Raw genomic sequence first — 11733 nt, 5'->3', positions numbered from 1 at the left:
AATCCTGTGCAAACTGTGCAAGATATCTACAGCATGGATCTATAATATAATACATCCATGATCTACAATCACCAGAGACGCAGCCGGTGAGACAGCCAGCGCAGAGAGCTGTGGACTGTACAGAGAAGTGTTTGTGCAGCCGCTAGCTGCTAGCTGCTAGCTGTAGCCACCGGGTCGCTCGGCAACGCACAGTGAAGAGTTAACCCCTTAAATGCCAGCGTGTTTTATGCTTGTTAGTAAATATGTTCAAGTTTACAGACATGATTTAAAATAATGATTTCAATATTGATATTATTTTAATGAATAATAAATTGAAAATATTCAAAAAAGACTAATATTAAGTTCATGACATCTTCTTTATGTGTGGATAGTGGATAACTTTATTTTACACTGTTTACTTCAGGAAAATTAGGGGAAAACTGTGTTATTTTCTGATTTGCATTTATTTATTCAGATTGTATTGTAAATGATGTTTCTTGCACCAAAAGTTTTTTCACCTAATCACCCACCAACAACTGAAGAATAAAAGAAGGAAAAAGGAAATGAAAGTTTGAAGCCAGTTAAAGCTGAGTAATGTCCCTCTCTTTCAAGTGGAGACTGCACAAAAAGTAAATGATTTGACAATGTTCATGAAAAACATGAATACATTTTCAATAAAAAAGTACATGAGCATAATGACTATGAGGATGATGACGGTGATGATGTGACGAAGATGATCTTGCATGCTTTTCTATGGGGCTCTGTGTTGTCAGTGCAGAGTGGCTGCCTTTTGTACGTAGCTGGGAGAAGACTACCAGGGGCGCTTGTTGACTGTGAGCATCAAGAGTGATTTCAGGGCTTCAGTTATAGCCTGCGTGTCACTGCCGAGTCCACCTGACAGAGTAGAGGCAGTTCATAGAGTGAACGAGCTCCAGCAGGGGAGCACTCACACAGTGTGAAGCACAAACACACAGGGATGGAGATCGGACTGATGCCTCTGATGTAGCTGCACAATAAGTTGACTTCAGTGTCAAACCTAACAGACAATCCAGTCAGAGACAGCAGCAGTTTATCACCGTAGAATAAGAAAACGCTTCTATTATAATTATTGATCAGGGCTGCACAGTTATGACCAAGATGACCATCCTCATGTCGACACATGATTGATCTCCAGAATCATTCTCCTTTATTCATCTTATATCAGAAACTGTTTCCAGACGCTTTTTACATTCTTGGCTAAATAAAAGTGCACTGATTCCACTGATAAATCATGATTCTGTGTGACTGATCAAAGCTAAAATCATGATAGAAAATGAGTAATTGTGCAGCCCTACATATAAACTACAATAACTGTCCTTCTCTAGTCTCTCTCGCCTTCCTGTCAGCTATTCAGTCAAACGAAGCATGACTGAGATCAACTGGAGCCACGTGTTCACTCTGAACCGCCGCCATCTTCTTTCTCCAGCCAGTGCCGAAGTTGCACTGACAACACTGAGTTGGCTTCTCTTCGTAGGGTTTCTTTCACTCTTTCTCCCATTCCCTCTGTTTCCAACCTTATTCAATCATTTCTCTGCAGTTGGCTCTTTCTACTTTCCCTTTGTCTCTTTCCGTCCGTTTGGGTTTCTTCTGTATATTGATATTAATCATCTAGTTCTCTGATTCTTCAGATTATTGCTCTGTTCTCTTACGTGCTACACGTGTTTCTATAACTTCAAGACAATGTGTTAAGGTGTTATCAATAAAACTATCATTTAAATAGAAAAGCGATTCATTTTCTGTGTTTACAAGCATTGTATTTTTATTGATTGTAGTAACTGGGAAAATGTTGGAACTGCTTTTGACTAGAATATTTTCTAAGCAGGTAGAAAACATACAAGTTTTTTAACACAACTTAAAGTGAGTCCACAGTTATCCAGCATCAATCCTGAAGATCATCCAGCACAGACTCGTACTATTGGGTTGTTGGGACAGTTAACATAAACACACAGGAACAAACAGCAGCTCCACCGTAATGAATGTTCAAGAATGATTAAATAAATGCTGCTGGGAAATAATAAAGATTAATGTTAGAGATCAAGATTAAAGCAAACACTGCTTTACAATTCAATATCAACTATTCAAAGACATTATCTGCTTTGCACTCAACATTTTTTATACATATTATAGGAAATGAGACTTCTGACATGTGGAATGTGGTGACATTTAATTAATGTCCAGCTGTACTTACTAATCAATTCTGATGTTGATGTAAACAATTAGTACCAAGAAAAAATGTCATAGACTGTCTTTAAGAGTCTTTAGTGTCAACTAGCAGAATCATTCACTCAACAGTGAGTCAGGTGACGATGAACCTTTAGTTTCACCTTCAGCGTCACATTAGAGAGAAGTCTTTCCATTATAACTGGACCACTAATCCTCACTGCTAAACCAGACTGTGTGAATACGATACAATAATGATTAGCTCAGCTGACACTGACAGTTATCATGAAATGATGCCCACATGTTACAAACAGCTTTCATATAAATCTCACTGACAACTGAAATGTGCAATGTTATATTTTATTTCTCAAGAGCAAAAAACAAAAGAGCCAAACTGACACATTCTGCCAAGTACCATCCACCAGCTGTGAAAATCATGATGAACCTACAGACAAAATACAACTTAATTTATCATCAACTGCATCACAGCATACAGAGTGAAACAAAATGGAGGCGACAGTCTGCAGCAACACTCACAAAACTAATCAGTTAAAGACTAAATCAGGAAATAATCAAATCTCGTGTCCTCTGAGTAAAACGACGGCCCCAGAGTGAACATAATCACAGTATCTTGATACACTACAATGTGACTGACAGACTTAAAACAAGAGCCTCAACACTTTATGACCTGAGAAACAGATATAAACAACTTTATCAACTGTCATCTTTATGAGAATCAAAATGTACTTTGTTAAAGAGATACTGCCAACAGATTAGCAATGTAAGTAAACATAAAACAACATGACACAATATTCAGTTCAAATCATTTCACTTGGAGGTGGAAAGTTAAAAATAAAGTTTCTGATAAACTAACATTGATTAACAACATTGATTGGGAGGAACTGAGATTCAAGAAAAGAACAAACCAACATGAAAAACACTTTGAATGATTCATTTCACACTGAAGAACAGTTAGAAAACATTTCTGTGACCTTTGACACCAAATCAAATCTGCAGGAGATGTTGAGGAACAAAACAAATCAGGGAACTGTTGAACAATGTTTGTACTATAACACTAACCTTAGCCCAACCTAAATTCACACCTTACCACTAACCTGAACCAGGACCTGAGAAATGACACCTTGTTTGCCTCTTTAGGACCGGGCTCTGGTCATCCTAACATTCCTGAACATCACAGAGAAATATCAGTCTGACAGATTTTGATATCAGCAGTTTTAGCATCACCAGCCTCTCCAGTACTGAAATATGGGAAGAGTTTCTCAGTGAAAGTGTCTCTGCGAGTGTAGATGTGAGTCATGTCTTCAGGGTCGTAGAAGGACACCTCCCCCCTGTCATAGTCCAGCTGGACTCTGATCCTCTGGAGACTCTTCTTCACTCTGACAGTCTCACCAGCACCATTAGTGTATTTTCCACTGCGATGCAATAAACACCAGATTCCATATTCTGGTGAAGCAAATAACTCTCCCTTCCTGTCAACTGTCTCTTTAACCAAACCTACATTCCAGTCAGGATGATCTCCCACCTCCACCTCCCAGCTGTGTTTACCTGAGCTGAAGCCCTCAGAGCCAAAAACATGGGCATACTTATTGTTTCTCTCTGGATTTTCAGGAAGCTGCTGCTTTGTGTCTCCATGTCTCATACTGGTCAGATCATCAGACAGATAGAGACAGCGGTGTGCAGTGTTTGGGTCCAGAGTGACAGGACTGAAGTGGACCTGGTCCTTCATCTTCTCCCAGACTCTGAAGGACAGGTTGCCCAGGTGTTTGGCCACATCTATCAGCGCTCCTGAGACCAGCTGTGGATCTGACAGTGAGCACTGGACTCTGGCTCTGGTCTGAGTGGCTTCATAACTGCTGAGGAATGGCACGCTGTGTTTCTGCAGCTCTTCTTCAACAGCACAGATACTGTCTGACAGAGAGGAGATCTGCTCCTCCATCATCTTCATCTCTCTGCTGATAGTCTTCCCCTTCTGCTCCTCTTCCTCCCTCAGAGCTGCCAGTCTGGACTCCTCTTCCTCTTTCAGGAACTGGTGCAGCTTGTTGAACTCTGCTCTGATCTGCCTCTTTGTGGACAACAGCTGCTTCTTGGAGTGTTCAATCACTTCATTGTATGTTTTCTCCACATGTTTGTATTTGTTCCTCTTGTCCTGTAGAGACTTTAAGTCAGATTTCAGCTGCTCCTTCAGCTCACTGACTGCTTCTTCTACAGGAACCACCTTGTGAGTCTGGTGGAGAGAAAACTCACAGACAGGACACACAGCTCTCTGCTCGTCCTCACAGAACCAATAAGAGACTTCTGGGTGATTATCACACACGACCTCCTCTTTCACCTCCACCTTCTTCTCTCCTTTTTCTGTCTCAGGTGGTCCAGCGTTCAGTCTCTCAGCAAAGGAGTCAGCCAGTTCCTTCAGTGTAAAGTTCACATCTGGATCATCATTCAACGGTTTCCTTTTACAAATGGGACAGCTTTTGTTTTCAGCTTGTTCCCAGAACTTTTGCAGGCAGCTTGAACAGAAGCTGTGGTTGCAGCTCAGAGACACAGGATCTCTGAAAGTCTCTGAGCACACATGGCAGCTCAGGAAACTTTCGAAGAGAGCATTACTTTTCTCAGCCATTTGCTCTGATATGTGAATTATTCTTCAACAGCACAACTCACCAAATCAATGTCTCTTTGATTAACAGTTTATGATCCTTCTGATTCCTGTTTATTGGAGAGATTCTTCACCCTGTAATGGCGTCTCAGCTCCGTTCAGATATGTCGACATCAGTTTCATTTACCTGGAAAGTCAATAAATGACAGCTGACATTTCGTTTTCTCACCAACAGATGGTGCTTTGTGATCTATTAACACATTTTAAGGTTACAGTCCACACATACAAAATAAAATGCACGTTTCATAAATACTGTTTACATGTTTTAGGAAATAATCATCATGATGATTCGTGTATGAAATAGCCAAAGTGCTGTAGAGTATTTTATTGACGTATATAAAAATGATAATCCACAAAAAGAGGTTGTGTTTTTTAATAAAATACAAAAGCTCATAAAAGAAACCAGAAATATTAACATCTGCATTGAACACAACAGTAATGTTTATCAAGTCAAACTAAAAACATGAGTAGAAAGCAAAGCGCGCATCGGCACAAATGGGAGGAACCATGAGCCACTCCGAGTTGCTACCCAGACGATCAAAAAGGGTGGCACACAACATCCGACTACTACAGGATCGAAGGAAAAGTTTGCTCGCCTGTTGAACCGTAAAGGAATCCTGTGCAAACTGTGCAAGATATCTACAGCATGGATCTATAATATAATACATCCATGATCTACAGTCACCAGAGACGCAGCCGGTGAGACAGCCAGCGCAGAGAGCTGTGGACTGTACAGAGAAGTGTTTGCGCAGCCGCTAGCCGCTAGCTGTAGCCACCGGGTCGCTCGGCAACGCACAGTGAAGAGTTAACCCCTTAAATGCCAGCGTGTTTTATGCTTGTTAGTAAATATGTTCAAGTTTACAGACATGATTTAAAATAATGATTTCAATATTGATATTATTTTAATGAATAATACATTGAAAATATTCAAAAAAGACTAATATTAAGTTCATGACATCTTCTTTATGTGTGGATAGTGGATAACTTTATTTTACACTGTTTACTTCAGGAAAATTAGGGGAAAACTGTGTTATTTTCTGATTTGCATTTATTTATTCAGATTGTATTGTAAATGATGTTTCTTGCATCAAAAGTTTTTTCACCTAATCACCCACCAACAACTGAAGAATAAAAGAAGGAAAAAGGAAATGAAAGTTTGAAGCCAGTTAAAACTGAGTAATGTCCCTCTCTTTCAAGTGGAGACTGCACAAAAAGTAAATGATTTGACAATGTTCATGAAAAACATGAATACATTTTCAATAAAAAGTACATGAGCATAATGACTATGAGGATGTTGACGGTGATGATACGACAAAGATGATCTCGCATGCTTTTCTATGGGGCTCTGTGTTGTCAGTGCAGAGTGGCTGCCTTTTGTATGTAGCTGGGAGAGGACTACCAGGGGCGCTTGTTGACTGTGAGCATTAAGAGTGACTTCAGGGCTTCAGTTACAGCCTGCGTGTCACTGCCGAGTCCACCTGACAGAGTAGAGGCAGTTCAAAGAGTGAACGAGCTCCAGCAGGGGAGCACTCACACAGTGTGAAGCACAAACACACAGGGATGGAGATCGGACTGATGCCTCTGATGTAGCTGCACAATAAGTTGACTTTAGTGTCAAATCTAACAGACAATCCAGTCAGAGACAGCAGCAGTTTATCACCGTAGAATAAGAAAACGCTTCTATTATAATTATTGATCAGGGCTGCACAGTTATGACCAAGATGACCATCCTCATGTCGTCACATGATTGATCTCCAGAATCATTCTCCTTTATTCATCTTATGTCAGAAACTGTTTCCAGACGCTTTTTACATTCTTGGCTAAATAAAAATGCACTGATTCCACTGATAAATCATGATTCTGTGTGACTGATCAAAGCTAAAATCATGATAGAAAATGAGTAATTGTGCAGCCTACATATAAACTACAATAACTTCTGTTCTCTTACGTGCTACACGTGTTTCTATTACTTCAAGACAATGTGTTAAGGTGTTATCAATAAAACCATCATTTAAATAGAAAAGCGATTCACTTTCTGTGTTTACAAGCATTGTATTTTTATTGATTGTAGTAACTGGGAAAATGTGGGAACTGCTTTTGACTAGAATATTTTCTAAGCAGGTGGAAAACATACAAGTTTTTTAACACAACTTAAAGTGAGTCCACAGTTATCCAGCATCAGTCCTGAAGATCATCCAGCACAGACTCGTGCTATTGGGTTGTTGGGACAGTTAACATAAACACACAGGAACAAACAGCAGCTCCACCGTAATGAATGTTCAAGAATGATTAAATAAATGCTGCTGGGAAATAATAAAGATTAATGTTAGAGATCAAGATTAAAGCAAACACTGCTTTACAATTCAATATCAACAATTCAAAGACATTATCTGCTTTGCACTCAACATTTTTATACATATTATAGGAAATGAGACTTCTGAAATGTGGAATGTGGTGACATTTAATTAATGTCCAGCTGTACTTACTAATCAATTCTGATGTTGATGTAAACAATTAGTACCAAGAAAAAATGTCATAGACTGTCTTTAAGAGTCTTTAGTGTCATCTAGCAGAATCATTCACTCAACAGTGAGTCAGGTGACGATGAACCTTTAGTTTCACCTTCAGCGTCACATTAGAGAGAAGTCTTTCCATTATAACTGGACCACTAATCCTCACTGCTAAACCAGACTGTGTGAATACGATACAATAATGTTTAGCTCAGCTGACACTGACAGTTATCATGAAATGGTGCCCACATGTTACAAACAGCTTTCATATAAATCTCACTGACAACTGAAATGTGCAATGTTATATTTTATTTCTCAAGAGCAAAAAACAAAATAGCCAAACTGACACATTCTGCCAAGTACCATCCACCAGCTGTGAAAATCATGATGAACCTAAAGACAAAATACAACTGAATTTATCATCAACTGCATCACAGCATACAGAGTGAAACAAAATGGAGGCGACAGTCTGCAGCAACACTCACAAAACTAATCAGTTCAAAACTAAATCAGGAAATAATCAAATCTCGTGTCCTCTGAGTAAAACGACGGCCCCAGAGTGAACATAATCACAGTATCTTGATACACTACAATGTGACTGACAGACTTAAAACAAGAGCCTCGACACTTTATTATGACCTGAGAAACAGACATAAACAACTTTATCAACTGTTATCTTTATGAGAATCAAAATGTACTTTGTTAAAGAGATACTGCCAACAGATCAGCAATGTAAGTAAACATAAAACAACATGACACAATATTCAGTTCAAATCATTTCACTTGGAGGTGGAAAGCTAAAAATAAAGTTTCTGATGAACTAACATTGATTAACAACATTGATTGGGAGGAACTGAGATTCAAGAAAAGAACAAACCAACATGAAAAACACTTTGAATGATTCATTTCACACTGAAGAACAGTTAGAAAACATTTCTGTGACCTTTGACACCAAATCAAATCTGCAGGAGATGTTGAGGAACAAAATAAATCAGGGAACTGTTGAACAATGTTTGTACTAAAACACTAACCTCAGCCCAACCTAAATTCACACCTTACCACTGACCTGAACCAGGACCTGAGAAATGACACCTTGTTTGCCTCTTTAGGACCGGGCTCTGGTCATCCTAACATTCCTGAACATCACAGAGAAATATCAGTCTGACAGATTTTGATATCAGCAGTTTTAGCATCACCAGCTTTTCCGATACCGAAATATGGGAAGAGTTTCTCAGTGAAAGTGTCTCTGAGTGTGCAGATGGGAGTCATGTCTTCAGGGTCGTAGAAGGACACCTCCCCCCTGTCATAGTCCAGCTGGACTCTGATCCTCTGGAGACTCTTCTTCACTCTGACAATCTCACCAGCAACATTAGTGTATTTTCCATCATCATGCAATAAACACCAGATTCCATATTCTGGTGTAGCAAATAACTTTCCCTTCCTGTCAACTGACTCTTTAACCAAACCTACATTCCAGCTAGGATGATCTCCCACCTCCACCTCCCAGCTGTGTTTCCCTGAGCTGAAGCCCTCAGAGCCGTGAACATTGGCATACTTAGTGTTTCTCTCTGGATTGTCAGGAAGCTGCTGGTCTGTGTCTCCATTTCTCACACTGGTCAGATCATCAGACAGATAGAGACTGCCACTTGCAGTGTTTGGGTCCAGAATGACAGGACTGAAGTGGACCTTGTCCTTCATCTTCTCCCAGACTCTGAAGGACAGGTTGCCCAGGTGTTTGGCCACATCTATCAGCGCTCCTGAGACCAGCTGTGGATCTGACAGTGAGCACTGGACTCTGGCTCTGGTCTGAGTGGCTTTATAACTGCTGAGGAATGGCACGTTGTGTTTCTGCAGCTCTTCTTCAACAGCACAGATACTGTCTGACAGAGAGGAGATCTGCTCCTCCATCATCTTCATCTCTCTGCTGATAGTCTTCCCCTTCTGCTCCTCTTCCTCCCTCAGAGCTGCCAGTCTGGACTCCTCTTCCTCTTTCAGGAACTGGTGGAGCTTGTTGAACTCTGCTCTGATCTGCCTCTCTGTGGACAACAGCTGCTTCTTGGAGTGTTCAATCACTTCATTGTATGTTTTCTCCACATGTTTGTATTTGTTCCTCTTGTCCTGTAGAGACTTTAAGTCAGATGTCAGCTGCTCCTTCAGCTCACTGACTGCTTCTTCTACAGGAACCACCTTGTGAGTCTGGTGGAGAGAAAACTCACAGACAGGACACACAGCTCTCTGCTCGTCCTCACAGAACCAATAAGAGACTTCTGGGTGTTTATCACACACGACCTCCTCTTTCACCTCCACCTGCTTCTCTCCTTTTTCTGTCTCAGGTGGTCCAGTGTTTAGTCTCTCAGCAAAGGAGTCAGCCAGTTCCTTCAGTGTAAAGTTCACATCTGGATCATCATTCAACGGTTTCCTTTTACAAATGGGACAGTTTTTGTTTTCAGCTTGTTCCCAGAACTTCTGCAGGCAGCTTGAACAGAAGCTGTGGTTGCAGCTCAGAGACACAGGATCTCTGAAAGTCTCTGAACACACATGGCAGCTCAGGAAACTTTCAAGAAAAGCGATTTTCTCAGCCATTTGCTCTGATATGTGAATTATTCTTCAACAGCACGACTCACCAAATCAATGTCTCTTTGATTAACAGTTTATGATCCTTCTGATTCCTGTTTATTGGAGAGATTCTTCACCCTGTAATGGCGTCTCAGCTCCGTTCAGATATGTCGACATCAGTTTCATTTTCCTGGAAAGTCAATAAATGACAGCTGACATTTCGTTAACTCACCAACAGATGGTGCTTTGTGATCTATTAACACATTTTAAGGTAACTGTCCACACATACAAAATAAAATGCACGTTTCATAAATACTGTTTACATGTTTTAGGAAATAATCACCATGATGATTCGTGTATGAAATAGCCAAAGTGCTGTAGAGTATTTTATTGATGCATATAAAAATGATAATCCACAAAAAGAGGTTGTGTTTTTGAAAAAAATACAAAAGCTCATAAAAGAAACCAGAAATATTAACATCTGCATTGAACACAACGGTAATGTTTATCAAGACAAACTAAAAACATGAGTAAAAGGCAAAGCGCGCATCGGCACAAATGGGAGGAACCATGAGCCACTCCGAGTTTCTACCCGGACGATAAAAAGTGTGGCACACAACATCCGACTAACTACAGGATCGAAGGAAAAGTTTGCTCGCCTGTTGAACCGTAAAGGAATCCTGTGCAAACTGTGCAAGATATCTACAGCATGGATCTATAATATAATACATCCATGATCTACAGTCACCAGAGACGCAGCCGGTGAGACAGCCAGCGCAGAGGGTGCGACCATACAGGGAAGTGTTTGTTCAGCCGCTAGCTGCTAGCTGCTAGCTGTAGCCACCGGGTCGCTCGGCAACGCACAGTGAAGAGTTAACCCCTTAAATGCCAGCGTGTTTTATGCTTGTTAGTAAATATGTTCAAGTTTACAGACATGATTTAAAATAATGATTTAAATATTGATATTATTTTAATGAATAATACATTGAAAATATTCAAAAAAGACTAATATTAAGTTCATGACATCTTCTTTATGTGTGGATAGTGGATAACTTTATTTTACACTGTTTACTTCAGGAAAATTAGGGAAAAACTGTGTTATTTTCTGATTTGCATTTATTTATTCAGATTGTATTGTAAATGATGTTTCTTGCATCAAAAGTTTTTTCACCTAATCACCCACCAACAACTGAAGAATAAAAGAAGGAAAAAGGAAATGAAAGTTTGAAGCCAGTTAAAACTGAGTAATGTCCCTCTCTTTCAAGTGGAGACTGCACAAAAAGTAAATGATTTGACAATGTTCATGAAAAACATGAATACATTTTCAATAAAAAGTACATGAGCATAATGACTATGAGGATGTTGACGGTGATGATACGACAAAGATGATCTCGCATGCTTTTCTATGGGGCTCTGTGTTGTCAGTGCAGAGTGGCTGCCTTTTGTATGTAGCTGGGAGAGGACTACCAGGGGCGCTTGTTGACTGTGAGCATTAAGAGTGACTTCAGGGCTTCAGTTACAGCCTGCGTGTCACTGCCGAGTCCACCTGACAGAGTAGAGGCAGTTCAAAGTGTGAACGAGCTCCAGCAGGGGAGCACTCACACAGTGTGAAGCACAAACACACAGGGATGGAGATCGGACTGATGCCTCTGATGTAGCTGCACAATAAGTTGACTTTAGTGTCAAATCTAACAGACAATCCAGTCAGAGACAGCAGCAGTTTATCACCGTAGAATAAGAAAACGCTTCTATTATAATTATTGATCAGGGCTGCACAGTTATGACCAAGATGACCATCCTCATGTCGTCACATGATTG

The 11733-nt window shown here is 40.2% G+C and overlaps 2 protein-coding genes across 2 annotated transcripts; both read right to left on the bottom strand.

Annotated features, from left to right (window-relative positions):
* Window positions 1–3038: 3038 nt before the first annotated feature.
* On the bottom strand, window positions 3039–4813 carry LOC311261480 (zinc-binding protein A33-like; the record flags this gene model as incomplete). Its single annotated transcript, XM_084360167.1, has 1 exon — window positions 3039–4813. One exon carries the CDS (start codon window positions 4811–4813, stop codon window positions 3371–3373), a length of 1443 nt encoding a protein of 480 aa, XP_084216293.1. The 3' UTR covers window positions 3039–3370.
* A 2840-nt stretch (window positions 4814–7653) lies between these two features.
* LOC311261482 (zinc-binding protein A33-like) lies at window positions 7654–10084 on the bottom strand. Its single transcript, XM_084360169.1, has one exon. It carries the CDS (start codon window positions 9940–9942, stop codon window positions 8503–8505), a length of 1440 nt encoding a protein of 479 aa, XP_084216295.1. The 5' UTR covers window positions 9943–10084; the 3' UTR covers window positions 7654–8502.
* Window positions 10085–11733: the final 1649 nt, after the last annotated feature.

Source organism: Pagrus pagrus (genome assembly GCF_965226575.1).
Source record: "Pagrus pagrus genome assembly, chromosome: 8".
Taxonomy (NCBI): domain Eukaryota; kingdom Metazoa; phylum Chordata; class Actinopteri; order Spariformes; family Sparidae; genus Pagrus; species Pagrus pagrus.
The sequence above is the reverse complement of the archived record's forward strand: the minus strand, read 5'-3'. Positions and strand labels throughout refer to the sequence as shown.